The sequence below is a fragment of the Polistes dominula genome, unplaced genomic scaffold (genome assembly GCF_049000335.1).
Source record: "Polistes dominula isolate Pdom_NZ unplaced genomic scaffold, Pdom_raw_medaka contig_33, whole genome shotgun sequence".
Taxonomy (NCBI): Eukaryota; Metazoa; Arthropoda; class Insecta; order Hymenoptera; family Vespidae; genus Polistes; species Polistes dominula.
Genome location: NW_028300998.1, coordinates 5,367,182 through 5,388,662, shown reverse-complemented (window position 1 = coordinate 5,388,662; position 21,481 = coordinate 5,367,182). Strand labels below are relative to the sequence as shown.

At 31.0% G+C, this 21,481-nt stretch overlaps 3 protein-coding genes across 3 annotated transcripts in view; all 3 read right to left on the bottom strand.

Annotated features, from left to right (window-relative positions):
• Nucleotides 1–21,435, bottom strand: part of LOC107065568 (uncharacterized) — a 42,136-nt gene extending 20,701 nt beyond the window's left edge. Inside the window, 4 exon segments of the mRNA XM_089173629.1 lie at nucleotides 19,028–19,211; nucleotides 19,333–19,675; nucleotides 20,097–20,270; nucleotides 21,161–21,435. Of these exon segments, the coding sequence (XP_089029755.1) occupies nucleotides 19,028–19,211; nucleotides 19,333–19,675; nucleotides 20,097–20,270; nucleotides 21,161–21,292 (833 nt within the window). The 5' untranslated portion in view covers nucleotides 21,293–21,435.
• Nucleotides 423–3,757, bottom strand: LOC107066369 (zinc finger Y-chromosomal protein 1). The gene is made up of 2 exons (XM_015320915.2): nucleotides 3,629–3,757; nucleotides 423–3,038 (listed from the first exon to the last, which is right to left on the bottom strand). Exons 1-2 carry the CDS (start codon nucleotides 3,667–3,669, stop codon nucleotides 1,694–1,696), a joined length of 1,386 nt encoding a protein of 461 aa, XP_015176401.2. The 5' UTR covers nucleotides 3,670–3,757; the 3' UTR covers nucleotides 423–1,693.
• LOC107066373 (uncharacterized) lies at nucleotides 5,495–8,121 on the bottom strand. Its single transcript, XM_089173550.1, has 2 exons — nucleotides 7,464–8,121; nucleotides 5,495–7,381 (listed from the first exon to the last, which is right to left on the bottom strand). Coding segments are annotated over exons 1-2 (1,044 nt in total). The 5' UTR covers nucleotides 7,466–8,121; the 3' UTR covers nucleotides 5,495–6,339.
• Nucleotides 21,436–21,481: the final 46 nt, after the last annotated feature.

Sequence of the window (21,481 nt, the reverse complement as noted above, 5' to 3'; positions counted from 1 at the left end):
TAATATGTAGAAATAATGAGAAGCTTACTCTTATTAGGAATTTTTCCTAGAATCTACTAACCTTTTTTTTTTTTTTTAATAAATCTTCTGGGTTTGATTTGAGAAGATTTTCATAATTTATTTAATAATTTTTTTTCTTCTCTTCTCCCCTTTTCTCTTTCTCTTTCTATATATGTATCTCAATTTTTATGTGTTTACTTTACAAAACTTACTTTATACAAAGCTAAGGACAAAAATTGAAAATTTCCAATAGATCAAACAATGATGGATCTTTCACAAAAATGTTCGTAATTACTTGTTAATTATACAAATTATTTCAAATTAAAATTTTCTAGTTTTCTTCTTTTTTTTTGGCAAAATAATATTAAGTACAACATAAATCAGTTTAGTGTTTTTTCCTTTACTTAAGCGCAAAAAAGGACTTATTTAACTTTGCATTATTATTTATATTGATTAACTGTTATACCTTACATCATCATCGTAACTATCTAATTGTTAAATCTAAACATTTGTATATACATTCAATTATATCAATTTACGAATACTTTCACTCACTTATACAATACTTTAGTGCCATTCCTTATTCACTCCTTTTATCATACACTATGCGAATTTATATAATGGTATAAAATCTTGTGACTGCTTTGAGTTATTAACCATTCTAAAAGCATACATACTTCATTCTTAACACACATTCGACTGATCTCACTAGCATGAACGCGAGAGTTTTATTTATTTCTTACGTATCCTAAATAATAATAATAATATTAATATAATAGTAATAATTATAATAATAATAATAATAATAATAATAATAATAATAAATTTTTAATACACAATGAAAATCAAGTGCACCCTGTTTAACTCTTTTCGTTGTGTTATTGAAGGCATATTGAAATATTCTTTTTAATTCTTTACTAATTTTAAAGAGATGGTAATTTTACATAATAGCTCAAAAGTAACACAATTCCTCTTTCTCTCAAGAGATGAATCTCTCAATGTTTCTTATTCCTTCCTTCCATTATCCTTATTTCTTCCATTCATCCTTTACACTTTCTCTTTCGCATTTGGAATTTCTTTGATCTCTGATATATACAATAATCGATGGATTACTCTTTAGGAAGACTCAAGAAGATAAATTATTTTCATAATGAAAGCATTACGTGATATAAGCACATAGTCATAATAATGATAATAATAATAATAATAATAATAATAATAATAATAATAATAATAATAAAAATATCTAAGTAATTTACAAATATTTTTATTCGCTCGTCTCTTTATTATAAAAAATCTTTGCCTACAAAGAATACAAAAAAAATATAATTATTAGATGTAATGAATATACAAAAAGAGAGAAATACGGTGTAATGTATGAAGAAAGCCATGAAACACAGTCTTACAAAATAATGGCAAATATTTGAAACGTACATTGAAAAAGCACAAAGAAACTTGAGAAAATGAATACAGGTACGAATTAATATACAAATCAATAACTAAACTATTAAATTTATTAGAGAAAATGAATTTGATCGATTTTGTTAAATTAAATTTTGTTTAGCGAACATATATACGTGCATACATACATATGCATAATCTTACACACCAAACATACTCACATATATGCCTGCCAAATAAACAACAGAATCGAACCAAGAATGTCATTTGTTGATCGAATATTGTTTCTTTTTTAAACGCAGGTGGACTTCTGGTGTGCCGTGAGATTACCCTGACAGGAAAAGCCACGATTACAAATTTGACAGACGTAAGGTCTCTCCCCGGTATGTCCGCGTCTGTGTATAGTTAGAGTCGATCTTTGTGAGAAAGCTTTAGGACACTGATCGCATTGGTATGGTTTTTCTCCTGTATGAACGCGCCTGTGCATCCTAAGATTTTCCGAATCGGTGAATCCCTTTCCACATATGTCACATACATAAGGTTTTTCACCGGTATGAATTCGTCGATGTTTCTTCAAATGTTCAGCACTGCTAAGACTTTTGCCGCAATAATCACAGAGATAGAGTTTGGTTGGATTGTGGCTCTCTTTATGGCGAAATAATGATCTCTTGGTAGCAAGAACGCGACCACATATATCACAAGCAGTACTGGTCACCTTGTTGGCCTTCATTTCTGGATGCATTCGACGGCAATGTGCTGAGAGTTGTCTTCTTAAGAAAAAGGCTGTTCCACAGATTTGACAGACAAACGGCTTGTCACCAGAATGAATATTATAGTGTTCCTGCAGATCAATAGCCTTGCGGAAATGTTTGTCGCATTCGTTACACTTAAACGGTAGATCAGCCTTATCTGTATGTCGTAACATATGAATGCTGAGAGCAGCTAATACCGTAGTCTCGTAATCGCAATGCTTGCACATGTAACTTGGATAAAAATGAGTCTTCTCGTGCCTAGTGAGATCGCGGAAGAGACGGAATTTTTTGGGGCAGTGCTTGCAAGTGAGATCACCAACGGTATGTCGTAACAAGTGTTTTTGGTAATTACTCTTGTGCCGGAAAACCTTGTTACAAGTTTTACAGAGTAATTCCAATTCTGGTTTCTCTTTTTTCACTTTTTTTAAAGACGTAGATCGACTAACCATTTTAGTTCCATTCGTTTTACGTGTCCCTTTGCGACCGTTGTGCTTTTTCATGTGTTTTCGTAGATTAACATAAGTTCGAAATACTCGGCCGCACTGAGCGCAAGTATTTTTACGTTTACCCTTGTGCTCGATCTCATGATTGTCCAAAAGAGTTTGATTGGCAAAAAATACGCCGCATACTTTGCAATTATACGTAAAAGAAAGATTCTCCTCTTCATCATCCATATCTACTTCCTGTTTTATCACCTTTTGTTGCTCTTCATCATTGTCGGCAGTAATTGTTAAATTATTTCCTGCTTCTTCGCTCGCACCTTCTTTCGGACGATTTGCTACAGCTGATCTCTCGGGCTCCACATCCTTCTTTACCAGGTCGAGTTTTGTTAACATTACCATCGGGTAATAGTCTTCAGTAAAGGGTGGTAGCCGGTCGTGGTACCTGAAATGTGAAAATTCAAATGGCCACATCAGTATCTCATATCTCCTATTATCTGATGATCTGTATGTGTTTGTTTGTTTCTTTCTTAGTGATTCTGGCATCCGACAAATCGCAAGAAATCATGCCGCCTAAACATTATTTGACACAATTCAATATAAGTAAAATGTTACTATTTATTTTAATTGCGATTATAAATCCATATCAGGTTTATTTTACAGTCACAATATTGCAGGACTTTGATGATAAGTATCGATCGAAATTCTTCGAAATCGATTCAAAATGTATCTAAGTAAATATAAATACTACGTAAGTTACAAAATTTTGTTTACAATAAATTTGTTTAATTTAAAACTTTTTTCTTTCTTTTCTTTTAACAACACCTCGTATTATAAGATATTTATTCTCTTTAATTTTAAAAGGGTTATAAAAGATACAAATATGTTAGTGATTTTTTTCTTCTTATATAATAAGACAGAGTAAAGTTTGTGATAAAAAAAAAAAGAATAACATTATAATGCGAAACGCTGTTTAGACAAAAAGAAAAAAGGAATCGTTCGAGATCCATAAATAAAATAGAAGATTCGGATCACCTTTTTCGACGAAGATTTACACTTTCTCTCTTAGTTAACATTGGAAGTTTATGTAGGTTGAACAATCATAACGTTGACCTCATGTATTTTGTTATGAGCATTCAAAAGTGCTCTAGAAACGAAAGATTTGTTACAAAAAGTGCACTGATAAGGTCTTTGTCCAGTGTGATATCTCTTGTGAATAACCAAAGTGGAATGTTGAGTGAAAGATTTGCCACATGTATCACACGAATATGGCTTTTCTCCGGTATGAGTTCTCTTGTGAACAACTAGAGTAGTTCTCTTGTGAAAAGCTTTGCCGCAGACATCGCACACGAGTGATTTCTCGCCACCGTGAAGTCGAAGATGATCTTGAAGTGAACCTTTAGAGGAAACTGATTTTCCACAAAGATGACAATCATATTTGTTTTCGCCAGTATGTGATTTCACATGTACAACCAAAGAATTCTTATAAGCGAATATCTTGCCACAAAATTCGCACTGATGTTTCATAGGCTTGAAATTAGGATCGTGTACCTTCGTATGTCGTACCAATGTATGATTATTAGGAAATGATTTTCCACAGGAATGACATACGTGTTCCTTGGCACCATGTCTTACGTTCATATGACCATGTAACTCAGCATTCGTGAAGAAGCCCTTATTACATATTTCACAGTATCTGGTATATTTTTCAAAATGTCGTCTTTGATGTGTCGCCAATTGTGAAGCCTGAACGAAAGCTCGACCACAAACGTCACATACGTAATTTCTTTCTCGTGTGTGTATTCTTTTATGTACAGCTAAAGTGTTAGTTCTTTTAAAAGATTTGCCACAAACATCACACTGATAGGGTCTTGCATCACTGTGTGCAACTAAATGTCCTTCGAAGAGATTCTTCAATTTGAAACGTTTAGTACATTTGTTACACTGATAATAACGTTTTTCTGATTCTTTTAATAAAGTAACTGTACGATCTTCGACATTTTCCTTCCTCATTTCTTCTTCTTCTTCATTATCATTATCATTATCATTATCATTATCATTATCATTATCATTATCATTATCATCTTCATCATCATCTTCATCTTTTTCTTCTTCTTCTTCATTGATTTTTTGCATCGATGTGTTCTTATTTATCATCCAATCATTTTCTTCTAAAGTGTTTTCATCCTTTATGATGGTTTCTATCAGTAACGTATCTTTAGTTGTTTCTTCGACATCTTCGTTTTTTCCCAATAAGCTTTTACATCTGGAATGAAAATAAAAGTTGCGTGGGTCAGTCGTTAAACGTAATGACAACTTTTCTTTCTTTTTCTCTTGGTCGTTTATAGTTCTGGATGGTCAAATACAACATTGGAATGATTATTAAAGACATATACGATTTTTAGGAATGTTTTTGGGGAACAATTTTGTTTTCTTATGTTTTAATCAATACTGTATTGTATATATGTATATATTTAGATTTACAATACAGTATTGATTAAATATATATCTTCTTTCTTCTTTTTTTTATTCTATCAGACTCGCTGTACTATCAGCATTTTGATACAATAATTTTCTTAGAATTATTAACTTCATCGAGAGTTATAATATAAAACTTTTTGTTTAGATTAAATGAACAGTTTAATCAATTACATCAGTAGATACTTGTTTTACTTTTAGTATTTGGAATTTTCATTTAGGTGTCATATCGAACCTCACGCGTTAGCTTCCTTTTATTGCACAGTCTAAATCTGAAAATATAATGATTAATAAATTCACACGTCTATCGAATTGAAATATTTACGATAAAAACTTACCTGATTATAACGAATAATATTAATTTAAATCGAAATAAGGAGATTACAGGTTATGAAATTAAAAAAACGTATTGCTATATATATATATATATATATATATACATGTATATTTTACGTTTTGATTATTCGCTTATGATTTTTATTGATTGATTACAAAATATATCATTAAATAGATTAATCTATACCATTTTTGTTATTTGTAGAAAAAGCACCATAAGAGTAATTATCTAATATTATAATTATAGATCTAGTATAACGCACTTGTATAAAAAAAAAAACAATAATATGCATCTAACAAGTATTTCTAAAATACTATATACTGACAAATTATTTCTATTAGAGCCCATTATTTAAATCATACATTATCGAAATGAGTCTAAATAAAATTTAAAAAAAATAGAGTGACTCGAAAAAAATGGATATTTAGAGAATACAAATAGTTTTGTATATAATAGAATATTTATGACTCATAGTATCTATCGATGCATAATATATATTTTTAACTTATGATCTTTTCAACATAATCCTAATGTTTTACATTAATCTAGAATTTAATCGAATACTTTACTAAAAATGTTAAATAAATATTTTTTTTTATAAAGAACAGGAGCTAGTAAAAGTTTTTTCTCTTTCAATGATAAAAATTAACGATAAAATTAACTATATTTCTTTATATAGAACACTATGCAATTAATAAAATAATCAAATTTTGTCAAAATAATAATAAAAATAAATAATAATCAGCGCCTTTTAATATACGAATTTGATTAGTTGTAATAAATTGAATATAAATAATATAATATGGACGGTAAGAGAAATTCGTTCATCATTTTTATATGTTACATTTTACATTAACAATTTACATAGCATTCGCAAGCAGAATCTTTTATTAGAAAATATTATTAATTCAATATAGAATCTTTGGTTTAATTACTTGCTGTCATTGTGCGATTTCATGTGAGAACTCAATGATCCTTGTTGAGTAAACCTCTTCTGACAGACTTTACATTCATAAGGCTTTTCTCCTGTGTGCGTTCTCAAATGTACAATGAGATATTTCTTAACGCTAAATGCTTTTCCACATACTTCACAAACGTGTGGCTTTTCACCGGAATGTATTCGCATGTGAATTTGCAAATAAGTTTTACTCGATACAGATTTTCCACATATTTCACAAGTTATTTGATTTTCACCACTATGTATCTTCAGATGTACTTTCAAAGCAGCCTTCCAGTGACTTTCAAAATTGCAGATATTACACTTATGTGTCTCACGTTGACCATGAGACTTTACATGCATATTTAAATAAGCTGAACTTGCGTAACAAGTATTACAAATTTTACAAACGAATGGTTTCTCACCAGTATGCGTTAATAAATGTCTCTCTAATGTCTGATTTGTGTAAAATCCTTTATCACAAATTTTACAATGAGTCACATATTCCTGATTGTGCTTCTTTTTGTGCAAACGCAAATCATATCCAGATACTTTTGAGATACCACAGATGTCACAAGTAAAACGTTTGCTGTGTTGTTTTAAATGTGTTTTTAAGAATTCTTCGGTTTTGAAACATTTACCACAGAGAGCACACTGAAATGGTTTTTCTTGTTGATGAACCTTGATCATATGTTTATGCAACTTCTTTTCATTCAGAAATACCCTATCGCATTCTTCACAACGATTATCGTAGTCCGTAATATCTTCAGATTCATTTTCATGTTCATGTTTGTGCTTATCAAGTTGAAGCTTCTTTCGGAATTTCTTATCACAAACATCACATTGATAAATGTTTGAATATTTTCGGTTTGGTAAACATTTACTATGATGATGTATATTACTTCTTTCTAATTCCGAATTGCAATATATTCTTCTTGTTTTTTTTGAATATTGCAAAGAATCGTTTTTTGTAATTTCTTTATTTTCGTGTTTAGGTAATTCCATTGTATATCCATCATGTTTTGTCCCGTCACACCTGCAATAAATAACATACATCAACATATGTAGAGAATTAAAAAAAAAAAAAAAAAAAAATGAAAGAAAGAAAAAAAATCTACATGTTCTTGGTCAAAATTTTTTCTTCCTGTCGTTCGTTTTCTTCCAATAAAAATTAGATTTTCAAAATGGGTATCTAGAAATAATATATGTTTTTTCTTTTTTTTTTTATGTGTTAATAAACAAACATCACTTCTCTTGATGGTCGACATCAAACAAGTAAACTTCTACTTTAAACTGAAATGTTTTTTTTTTAAGAGTTGACACGTGTCTTCTTATGGATTAAAATGAAAAACTTAAAGATGCAACAATGTATACACCAACCTTTTGAAAACATTATTAGAATTTGTTTCTTAGCATTCCGTCCTTTACAGTGTGGTGTATTATTTAAGTAAAATAGTAACTTGAAACCATTTATGTAGATTATTAATAATACTTCTAATTTATTTTTAAATTGTTATCAATATGATTAAACTATTTACAAGGTTTATCGAATACGATTTACAAAAACAAAAGATGAAACTTTTTTTTTTAATAGATCATAGAAAAATATGTTCATAATTTATGAATGATTGTTAGTCAGTTTTGTTAATTATGTCCATGCAGGAAAAATATATGTTACTGTACTTCAAAGTATGAATAAATGTGTACAAATGAAATATCTTTTGTTTAAATATTGTAAGATGATGAAGTCTGAGTTCTAATAAGAAGAGCGACTATTAAATCACTTGGTGCCGTCGTGTCTACGAAGATGTGCACTCAAAGTACCACGTTGCGTAAATCTCTTTTCACAAATCTTACACTTGTATGGTCTTTCGCCAGTATGAGTACGTCTATGCTTGATCAAATACTTTCTTGAACTAAATGCTTTTCCACAAAACTCACAAATCTCAGGTTTTTCGCCTGTGTGTATTCTGATATGAATCTTCATGTATTGCCTTCTTATCAATTTCCCACAAACTTCACAAGCAATTTGACTCTCGCCTGTGTGTGTCCAAAGATGTTCCTTATAGCAATAACTGTAGAATGTTTCGAACCCGCAAATATCACACTTGTATTTCTTCCTCGTACCAGGCTGACTATGAATTTTCATATGACTTCTTAAATAAACTCGATTACCGAATGATTTGTGGCAGATTTCACAAGTGCATGGCTTGTCATCAGTGTGAACGCTCATATGAGTTTTTAATGTCGCTTTCAAATAAAATCCCTTGTTACAAATCTTACAAAACTCAGTAAACTCCTTGTTGTGACGTCTGATATGAATTTTTAGGTAATATTCAGAGGTAAGCTTGGCCCCACACACATGACAAATGTGTGGAGCACCATGAAGAGTTTTATGGACATTTAAATATTTTTTCTTTTTGAATACCTTATGACATATGTTACATTCAATTGGCCCAACATTTGGTTCAGTTATCAATCGTTGCTTCGATTTTAATTTCGTTATCTTTTCTCGATTATTTTGTTTCTTTCGTTCAACAATATCTTTACAATGTGTACGCCGATGCTTAATTAATAACAATTTTTTGACAAATTTTTCACCACAAGTATCACACTCATACTTCCTTTCAGCCGTACGCAAAGCTTCTCTTGTTCTAAGAATTGATTTTTCGGTTCTATGCATTAACAAATTTGCCTCAGTATTAAATTCCTCATTACAGGACTCACATTGGTATGTAAAATTAAAGTCAGTAGTATTTTCTTGATGGGAAATGATCAAAGATTTATCATTTTTTGTGTTCTGTTGTTGTTGATACGATGATCTCGTTCGTACTGTCGTTGTTTTACTTGTATACCTGAAAAGACGAGAAAATCGATTGAGAGTGATTACGAATCGTTACTGATTTGACTTAAGGGTGTCTTAAATGTTACTTTCATTTATCTTTTTTGTCTTAAGATATAACGATATGTGTATGCCTGTTAAAAAAAAAAAAAAAGGAGAAAATAAAAATTTCTTATTTATTTCAAACAAGGTAATTATTTACTTAAAAATTATTATATCACCCAGTGTATATTCAATTTGTATTATTACTTACTTCGACGTGTTTGAATAACCTTCGGTCAACGATGAATCTTAAAAGCCTTCTCTAAAAGTATTTCCATTTCTTAGAGAGACTATAAGAATATAGATCGTATGATAATTATAAATATCATAATCAAAGTATTACATTCAAGTATCGAAAGTATTATCAAATTATAATTCATAGAAAAAAACTTTCTTTTTGAAATATAATTATTTATTTAATAGAAAAGAATACGGATGTGATTTTATTTAAAATTTTCCTTACATTAAAGTACACCATCATAGTATAACAAAATATATATATATGAATAAATATACATTTATTTGTAAAGACATTTTTTTGTTCTATTTGTTTTTCTTTTTTCCGCCACTTTGAAATTTCGTGTAATTTATAATTATTATTATTATTGTTGTTAATAATTATAAATAAATTTATACATGTGTGCATTGTAAAATACAATATTAGAAATATGACATAATCGAGAATATCTCGATAGTAAGGCACTAAAATTTTTAATCGTTCAAATGAAAAATATATTTCATAGAAATTTCTATTAACGCTCGAATAAACAAAGTGGCATTAAATTAATTGATTATCGTTATAGAAATAGGAACGAAATACGAGTATGCATGATTCTACTATTTACTATGATAACTAGAAGCAAAATTGAGTATTAAAGATAAATAGTATATGCATAAATAAAAATTGGATAATATGGACGGCTGAACACTTGGAATAGGCCAAGTTAATAACATCTGTTAAAAAATAACTTTTTTAGTAGCAATAAGAAATGCAATAAATAATCTTCAATAAAAGAAAAGTTAATAACTTGAATAATCATCACATATCATCATTTGTTCTTTCTTTTTCACAGATTCTCATAGCGCGTAAAAATTTTTTTGTTTAAATAATAAAAAATAAAAAAAATATAATAAATAATAGATAATATTACAATTTAAATTTAAATTTAGTGTCACCACATTATCATTATACTTTCACGTGATCCCTAAAGTGACAATTTTTAACGTATAACAATGTGAAGAAATGTAACGTCAAAATAAAAACAAATCTAAACAACGAAGCAATACCTAATTAATTAAATGAAACAACATTTTGGGCCAATCGTTTAGTATTATTTTAACTCGGCAAAAAAATCGTCACAGTATCAAGAGTTTCTTGTTGTTCATGTTGTTGAATCTGTTGTTGATATTGCTGCTGTTGCAATTCTCTTCTTTGTTGTTCTTGTTGTTGACGTGCATTTTGTTTAGCGTGAGTCTTCAAATGAGAATTCAACATGGTCTTAGAGGCAAAAGATTTGTGACAATAAGTGCAAGGATACGGCCTGTCTCCGGTATGTCCACGCAAGTGTACAACCAAAGAGGTACGTTGTGTAAATTTTTTTTCACAATGTGTACACTTATGACGTCGTTCACCCGTGTGGGTTCGTCGATGAACACTTAAATAATTTTGCGATATAAAACCTTTCCCACAAAAATCACAAACGTGTGGTTTCTCGCCGGTATGTTTACGCAAGTGTACCGTCAAATAAGTTTTACTGGAGACAGCTTTACCACAGATAGGGCAGACATATTCATTGGACGGCCCTACATTTCCATGTGTCTTCATATGTACTAATAATACTTGTTTTCTAGAGAAACGCTTATTACACAATTCGCAATGATGTTTCTTCTGAGGTGGAATGTAATCAGGCTGATGAAGTTTAGCATGCAGTCTAAGACCCTGACAATAGCGAAACGTAGCATTACAAATCTCGCATTGAAATGGTTTTTCGCGAGAATGCAACAGTTGGTGTTCTTGATAGCTATTACGTGTCGTGAAATCAAGACCACAGGTCTCGCATTGAAACCTTAACTCAGGATCGTGATGTTTTTTATGAATAACAAGACTATGTCGATGCATAGTGACATAATCGCAAAATTCGCAACTGTAGTTTTTTTCTGGTATCGCGTGTTCCTCCTGATGTTCTGCCAGTGCTAGTGTTGTTGGATAATTGCAACCACAGTGCTCGCAAACAAACGATTCATCCGATACCTGTTCGTGACTTTGTAGATGTAAAACTAAAGTGTGTTGGTTAACGAATACGTCACCGCAGAAAGTGCATCGAAGTATCGTTTCCTCAGGCATCATTGCTTCGGCATTTTCCATCTTTGCTACATCCAATGGATCATTCATCAACGTGTTGCTGCTTTCAACGCTAAAGACGTTTTTCATTTCGTTGATACCACATTGCTGTTGTTCCTGAGGCTGATGATGTATCGTGATCTTTGAGTCAAAATATCTGGAAAGAAGAGAGACACAAATAGGAATCAATCAATGCTCTAATTCTGTCAATCTTTCGTACTTTTGACTTTTTTCTTCTTTAAAGGGAGTCTTACATCTTAAGCAGGATATTTACAAGGATGATTACGGTACACACGAAATTGTTTTCATCGATGAAGAATAAAAAGTACTTTGATAATCATATACCTATTTTGTGTTTAATTAATGTAGCTTTCTCTCTCTCTCTCTCTCTCTCTTTCTATCTCTCCTTTCACTTAGCGCATACCTGTGTCTCTCTTCTCGCATTTAAAACTTGTGTATGTCGTAAGGATATGGAGTAGTAATTATTTATAAATCGAGGAAAAGAAATTGTATCTCTTGTATTTATCTCTTGAGTATTTATTTATTCATTCATTGTAAAGAATAATTTAAATTTGTTTAGCCATCTATTACCACGAAAAACTGAAAAATATTTGTTAATATTATTAAATTATATATAAAACTACATAATATACGATGACCGAAGAAATATATAAGATGATAATTTTCTATTCATTACTTTGAAATAGTAGATATATTCTATATAAATACGAGTGATTACCATTCGTCGATAATTGCAAGTGACTTTACCGACATGCTATTTAACAGTAGAATTATTTTACTTTTTTATATTTAAAAAATTTATAACTTTTTATTATATTACGAGCTTAAATTTAAAATAAATAATAATACTTATTCGTGAATATATTTATGATATAACATTTACAATAACTTTAATCCAACATAAAAGGTACATCTATAGGTGATGAAAATAGTTTTTAACGATTATTCACCACCGATTATACGTACATATAATTATATTAAATTTTTTTCCTATAGTTACTAAATATCAATTAATTAGGTACAAATGTATAAACATTTTTATACTTACGTTTTATAACCACTTAGTGTATTATAGCGGCAAAATTTGGCCCGCTTGCAGTCATGAAAAGCACCTAAATTTGTCGAAAGTTTATTTTCTGTTCGACTATTGTGATACTACGCAATTTAAATCTAAGAACGTCGTTTTAAATTCGTATATATATATATATTGCACATGTCAAGTTAAATTGCATTTAACTTTATAAATTTCTCATTAATTCCCGTAATCTCAAAAGTTACGTACACAAAACGTACGTATCGTTTTCTTATATATTCATTAATTTTAATCCACATGATGTTTTAAGATTAATAAGAAAAATTAGGCACATGTCTTAGGCACGTTAAACTTCAAATGAAATCTCAATATATCCTATACAGGTACAAAACACAATTCTCGCGAGTAATTAACACACTCGAGCGAGATAATTACCTAAATCTATATTACTCTGCATTCTCCATGTTCCTGTTTAGTTATTTTTGCATTTCTATCTAAACATGTATTTCATTATATGCCTCTTAACGTTCAACGATACAAATTTCTCATTTGATTGTTTTAATAATATGATAGAGGCATTTCAAACGATATCACAGAGATGATATTAGACACTAAAAGCTAAGTATCAAATAATTATCTCATTTTTTGACGATATTGTATTACAACTAACACAACCTGTTAGAGCCTTCAAAACTCTATCTTATAAAGTTAAGATCGTTATATACAAAAAATAAATAATGAAAAAAAAAATAATTCCAGGTACTTCGAATATTCAATTAATATGAAAAAACCGTTCAAAATAATCATTCTATCAATTTGTCTTACCTTAAATTTCCTTGTTTTTCCAATTTTATATGTGTGTATATGTATATACACATAAATATATAACCAAAAAAATCTTCAATGTGCTACCTTCATTTAAGCTATCACGAGAAACAATTGTTTAGATAAAATATCCTTTTCAATGTTTCTTCATATGATTAAGCATAATAGTTCTTGTAACGAATCCCTTCCCACAAAGTGTACAAGTGTATGGTCGTTCTCCAGTGTGATAACGACGATGAACCGTGAGGGTAGATGCTTGAGTAAATGATTTACCACACATGGCGCATAAATAAGGCCTCTCACCAGTGTGAATACGTTGATGAACGACGTAATATTTGCGATGAGTAAAACCTTTGCCGCAAACATCGCAGACCAATGGCCTGGACCTGTGTACAGCCTTGTGACTGGTGAGGGATTCAATGGTGGTGAATTGTTTTGAGCAAGAGTCACAAGGATAAGAGACTGTAGTCAACGATTTGTTGACATTAGCAGCATCCACCGTTGGAGATGGAGAATAACTGACAACAGAAGGGTTAGTTCCAGTAACCGTAAGATTAGGATCTGTTAGAGAGACTGCATTGCTGTCTATTGCGAGTCTGTCATTGGCATCGATGCTAGGTTTGTGAGTTTTAGCATGATGATTGTAAAGATTACGCGTCTCAAAACGCATAAGACATCTTGGACAAGAGTAGGGTTTCTCCTGTCCGAGTTCGTGCATCTTTCTGTGACGTTCCAAGAGTGTACGGTATCGAAAACTCGCTTGACATCGATCACAGCTAAATGTTTTCTCGATATTGCCTGTAGCAGCACCAGCAGGTACGACGACGGACATGCCGGACATCAGTCCGGTAGTAGAATTCGTGCTACGAGAAGTAGGCACGTTCGACGGAGATGCACCTAACACCGATGAGGAATGCGGCGCGAGTTCGTGCGTCGTTTCGTGCATCCTTAGGTGCGCAAGAACGAAGAAACTCCTCGGGCAAACGGAGCACGAGTACCTCGCCGTAATTTCGACGTTTTGTTGCTCGTACTCCGGCCGCCTTGGGTGACTCGTTTTCACGTGATAATTTAACTTCAGAGTACTACGAAACTCAAGACCACAGGTAGGACAGGGATAGGACTCCGGGAGGATGAGCTGCGACTGATCCATCAGAAGACCACCTTGATCCGGATAGATCATTGAGAGATGAGATGGTATCGTTTGTAAAGTCGCCGAGGATAATGTCAATGGCATCATCGACGATTGATTCGAAAAGATCGAATTTGTCTGGAGAAAATTACAACCGATCGCCGTCATACTGCCCTCTCCCGTCTCGGGCGAAGGCGACGGTGAGAGTATTTGACGTAGCATCCCTGATAATCCTCCGAAGGTTTCGCCACCTCCTCCTCCTCCATTCCTGAAATTGACAAAAGCCAAAGATATTGCGGCAAAGAGAAATAACCTTCAATTAACACGCAGATGGTATGCTTTTTGTTTCACATTTGATTCTTCGTGTTCTTTGCTTGCTTTCATCTTGCAACAAACAGTGAGCCAGAGATAGATAGAAAGAAATAGAAAGAAAGAGAAAGAGAAAGAGAAAGAGAAAGAGAAAGAGGAGAGAATGTGAGAAAAAGAGTTAATGCTTGAATACGTGTTTTTTCAGTTTCATTCATGTGTATGTGTATCAGTGTAAGTGTATTATTTTTGCAAAGTGATCATCGTGCAAAGTGCGTAAGTGTTATTGATTTAGAAAAAAAAAAAAAAAAGAGAAATATATATATAAGACATGTGAAAAACGAGAACACATGTGCAAAGTTGGAAAAGTCACTGTCTAGTTTATCTTTGCTCGTTATTAACTTATAATTAGCTCAAATTATTATATTCTGCAAGGGGAAACTGCGAGGGGAGAAAGATAGTATATATGTAGAGAAAAGAATGAGAAGTAAATAGAGAGAAAAATAAAAGAGAATAATAAAGAATAAATATAAATAAGAATTATAGCATAAAATCCGATATTAAAAGCGAAATTTCAAAATATTGTCCACTGGTGATATTCTTCTATCCTTGAAAGAGACAGATTATATATAAAAATATGTTTAATATCAAATAATTGAAAAAAAGAGCAAAGTCTCACCTTTGATATGGCATTTCTTGTGTAATCTTCGACTGGTAATACTCGAAATAGACAGCATATCAATTTTTCTTATTCAAACACTTATATTCTTCTTTTCACTACAATCTCACGATTGAATACGTAAAACGTAAAAAAGGTACGTTTTAAAGCTTCAATGACGGATTGCATAATAGTACAATTGTCAAGTTAGCTTTTATATTTGTCGAAAGGGTGTGGAAAAAAATTACACCGATAAAAAACCGACGAGACACGAATTAAGTTCGTAAATAATTACAAACGAAAATTGTTGTCGAAAAACGCGTTCGTTCAACATTCGAATTTCGAAAAACGAAAAAGTATGTTAAAATCCGAACGCTGCTTATCGCTGCCAAATGAAATGCGGCGCGAAAGCGCGAAAACGCGAGAAATATAAAAATATTATAGATCAATGTTTGGCGCAAAATGCAAGCCTCGTGTGTACGAAAGATTAACATAAATTAAAATCAATCAGATGCTCGTAAGAGTCTTTTTTTCTTTTTTTTTGTTTAAATGAATTGAGCAAAATTGAGCAAAATTTAACAAAATGCACGTACTCGTATTGTATATTGCAATCGAATAGTCCACGAATTGGTTGATATCTCAGTGTCAAGATGATGAACAAAATAAAGATCTAACGTCAAAATAGAGACGTTACGATCGATCATCTTCTTGGAGATACAAACAGAAACAAATATATGCATATGATTACTCGTTAAGCACATAATAATATAAATAAACAAAAAAGAAATAATTATTAACTAATAAACACTAATCACCTTGTAGATTAACAACATAAATTAAATAGATACTCGCCTGAAATAAAAGTTTCTCCACGTGTAGAATCCTAGTTTATATTTTATTTAGAGTGACGTATACACTAGTTTGTTTCCTCTTCTCGTCTATCTTCCTGCATTTTGAGCAATTTAGTGTCGCGTGCGACTTCCTTCGGAATTCTCGTCGTTTGAACGTATGTTTATATCAAGGTATACGTTTCAGTCTTATTTTTCTTTCATATGTGTTTTGGTTTCTTTTAGTTTGCAGATTACGATGCACAATTATCATATTTAATTTCTTCATATTCAATAAAATAGAATTTAACGAAAACGTATAATATATGAATCGTATGTAAGGAGACAAATATATCTCTCGACGAATGATATGTCTCCATGTATATTCGAAGATTCGTCGTCGTATATCAAGTGATCGCACTTAAAATATAGAGCGCAATAAACGAATCAATGTGATCTTTGACTATAATTGTAAAAGCGGAGGCATTCGAAAGCACGATAATAACGATATATATGTATATACAGTCGCGTTGGTAAATAAGTTAACGATCAATATGTAGAAAAATTGAAGAAATTAATGGAGTATTGGTGTGTTTAATGGGATTATTTAAAAAAATATATATATATATGGTATAGAATTGTATTATGAATAAATGGATATTCAAAGATAACAAATTTGTATCGATAAAGAAAATAAACAAAATATGCAATATAACTACAATGATAACATAGGAAGTAAGTTAACGCATTTTTCTAATTAATTTCATAAATGCTCGATGAGAGACTCAAGACCAAATATTGAGGGAGTACTTTCACAATACGTTTGTATTGGCTATGTGTTTGTATTTTAATAAACTAGTATTGTTACCTTGGTTTTATGATAAAAATCATTTCCCTGTTGAAAAACATAATTATTTTGTACTCTAATTTTTTCTATAGAAAAAAACAAATAATTTTGCAATTATTCTTCATATTTTTGTCTGCTATCAATGATTACTAGGTTTAGTTAACAGGTGTATACTAAAAACATCATGACATAATAGAATTATATCTGTGATTAATTCATGTCATGTTTTCTTTCTGCTCTTGAGATTAAGCGAAACCTCCCTTCTCTTTAATATTATCATATATTTAATAAACTCTTAAGAAATATTCTTCTTTATTGGTCTTAAGCATCCTCAATTTCACTTTAGCAAATTATTTTAAAGTATTTAAAAGTAGGTTATGAATACGGTCTCTTCAAGTTTTTTGTTATTTAGAACAAAATCAAAAAAAACGATACAATCGTTAACTTACTTTCTGATGATTAAATTTTTCCTGAATGATAAATTTTACAAATTTTTTGTACTATTATTAATGATAAAGCATATTCTGTCATTACTGACAAAATCAATAATTGACTTCAATTATTTTTTACATAATTGATAATTTTCAAATATTGCATTAACATACTTACTGGCGCGACTATATTTAAACGAACGGTATATTCATATTAATGTGGAAGAACTTGGCGATATTTATTCCTCTGATCGACCAAGCATTCGTAATGAGCGTGAACGATTAAACTTATACTTAATCAATCGGTTTGTGACTTTTTGAATCGACCGATTTGATGGTCGTGTGCGGCATTTTGTGCCTTCACGTAAGCGTGGGTATATTAATATCGACAACATGTAAACATCTTCTTTTTCGACTGGACAGAGAGTGCCATAATATGTTTGTTTAATCTAAGCATTTGATATATTATTCCAATATGGTATTTCATTTGTAAAATTTCTATATGTTTTCAAAATAAATTTATACAGAAGAACCCTCTGTCCACTGATCGTACACGTATATACAATAACTAGGATAGTGATCGTTTTAATGAGAATTAATAAACAATTATGTGTCAATCCCTGGATATTATATTTAACGATTAATATGAAAATATTCTGTTTCCCCTTAGAACGAACACTATACACATGCGAGAACATGTAAATATGAGAAGGTATTTAGCAATTTAAAATTTTTATTTAATAAACTTTTTCTTTAGAATTTCTATGTTTTTGATTGATATAGTTTATATAGAATAAATAAATTGCAAAAATTTGTAGAATTATTTTTAATAAGAAACTAATCAAATTGCTAAATATCTAGAGCCAAAGGTGGTTGTGGTTAGTGTAGGAACTTACCTTTAGTTTATAAGAATTAACCTCTTAATATATATATGCATATCTTTTTTAATTATCTACGAGTTTAACTCGGAAGATTTCTATACAAAAATAAAATTAAAAAATTAACTATTTGTGTATTTTTAAACTCGTATAAACCATTTATATAGAAATAATTTGTTCACCTATATATTTTTTATACGTAATTAGAGTTCAATAAACATTGTAGCGTAAAATAAATAAATAAACACCATATAAATATTCTATAAAGTTACAGTCTAATTAAATGATGAATATAAACAATTTTTTGTTCTTTAAAATCATTAAGTCATTTGATCTGAAATATTGCCTTTTTATTATATGAAAGGCAAAATTTGGAATGTGGAATGAAATAAGTTTAATGGTTTTTATATAAATGTTTGTGTGTTGTTTGTAATTGCCACAACCTATACACCTTTGACCTTTTTATATAATTAAATTATTAAAAAAAAAAAAAAAAACTCACCCAGATTTGGGATCTCCTTCTGCAGATTGTTGCATTGCTATTTCAGGTATCTCAGTAACTTTCTGTTGTTGAAGTCCGGAAGGTCCAGCTTCATCACAAGCTAATGAAACGTTTACAAATGTTGTTGGTTCAATGACTCTGCTATTGTTGGGATCTTCTTCATTTTCTTCTTTAACAGGTAGGCCTTAAATATAAATACAATAATCGTGTTTAGACAATTGAATCCAAAAATGTGTAAAAATATTATTTGAACTTAAAAGCAAATAGAAATATTGATTAAAAAAAAATAATAATAATAAAATTACCTTCATCTCCATCACATTCATCTTCCGAGTTTTCTTCTTCTTCACTACTCTCTTCTTCTTCTTCTTGTTGATTACTCGTGTTAGTTTGATTTTGTGTGATTTGTTCATGCGTAGATTGAGTACTTGTACCAGGCATTTCTTGTACAGATTGTACTGAACTAATGCTTGTGTCCATAGGAACTGAGGTTATTTGTTGTTGATTGGTCGAGGACATTATCATGGGGATATTTAGATTCATGTTGTCCATCATACCCATACCCATATTGTTTTGATGTTCATTTACTTGTTGCATCATACTTCCATCTAATCTGTTACCAGCGTTTGGATCTGATTTCATTATGTTCTGTGTAATCAAAAAAAAAAAAAGAAGAAAACATATTTTAGTCATTAATTTCGTTGGCGAACATATTACTATATAAATAATATTTACAATCCTAATTGAAGAAAAAATGATTTTCTGTATTGTATTCTTGTGAACACACTATATAAAATTAACTATAAGATAGACAACAAAAGAAGAAAAAAATGTTATTTAAAGAATTCCCACACTTATATCAGAGACAACTATAAACGTATATTTTATCCGCTGCTTACGGCAGTAGTCAAGGCAACCATATACAAAAGAATATCCAAAAAACAAACAAATATCTATACTTTCTTATACTCGATCGATAACTTGCTCTCTATTGTATTTTGGTAATATTTCATAGAAATAAGAAAATTCTTAATAACATTCAATATTGCAACAATTAAATATCATGTACCTGATTGAGAACATTTGTAGCATAATTTGATTTGTCCTCCAATCCATCTTCTCCCAACCATTCTAAGAATTTCTTTTGTGAACTAGCAGATGTATTCCAAAAGTCATAAATAAATTCTACTTTATACACACAGTCATTACATATTTTCTTAGGTAACTTGTCTTCTCTATCGACCTGTAAATGAAAGAAAGAAAAAATTGTTAAACTCAATAACACCTTTAATATACATAGTGTATCTAACATTTTTATAATAAGAGTGTACAAAATGCTTGGAGACAATCGATTTTGATCACAGTAAACACTTTCACTATGAGCATTTCAAGTATGTTTATATAGTGATAAGATCAAAATCAGATCATTTCTCTGAAGAAATTAAAACATTGGATTAAAAATAAGAAATAAAAAAGCATCAGTTTCTATTTATACAAAAATGATTATATTTTTAAAGTAAAGAGTATGCATCTGATTCAACAAAATGTCGAAAACATTAGCACGATTAATCTCCTCCTCCTCCATTTCTCTATTTTGTCAAAGTAAATATTCATGGAATGATTATTCTACGTTTATATTAAGAAACGAATTATTAATTTTGCAATACTAATCGTATAATAAAAATGTAAGAAAAGGGTATATGAATAGTTAGAAAACAAGAATAAAAAATGCGCGGTAAAAATGTATCAAGGAATTTATGGCGTCATGAGGAAAAGAAAGATGAAGATCCATATATATGTAGGCATATACAAGTTGAGTCGGATAAAGATAGATAGCTAGATAAAAGGAGAGAGAGAAAAAAAGAGCGAGAGAGAGAAATGAAAGGATGTATCCACAGCATAACAGCATTGTCGTTGTTGGATCGCCTTAATTTTGCTTAAAAGCATTTGAGGCGCGTTTCGTGTCTGAAATGTGTTTGCATCTAGTAGAAATATACCGGGAGTCCAAAAAGTTAGGACATTGATTATAAGAGCGTCGAAGCGGTAAGGCCGCGGAAAAAGCAACAACAAGATGGCGATTTCTTTGTGGAGGGAGGGTTAACGTATGCGATGACTATGGCGCAGTTAGCTTACCTTGACCGGTAGGCAGGCGGTTATTTTGAGATAAATTTGTCTTGTATCACCCTCGCCCTCAAAAATCGGCACAGTAACACGTTCCTTCACGAGACAGAGTCGACACAAGTCGAGATAGTTGAGGGAAGACATTTTCCCATGTAAAACGCCAGCTCGAGACTCAAAAGCCGCGCCCGTAGACGCGAACACTTTCTTTCAACCGAAGCCGAAGAAGACCTCGCAGCGTCGTCCGCTTACGCGTCTCGTTTCCTCCCTTCTACGTTTCATTAATGTTCGGTACTTTCCGTAATACTTCGACTCTCTTCGGTGCTCTTCGTTCGT

Coding starts and splice junctions, on each gene's coding strand:
- LOC107066369 (XM_015320915.2), bottom strand. CDS start 3,669: ATGTTAACTAAGAGAGAAAGTGTAAATCTTCGTCGAAAAAG. Junction 3,039..3,628: donor GTAAATCTTCGTCGAAAAAG/GTGATCCGAATC, acceptor TTCACATTTCAG/GTACCACGACCGGCTACCAC.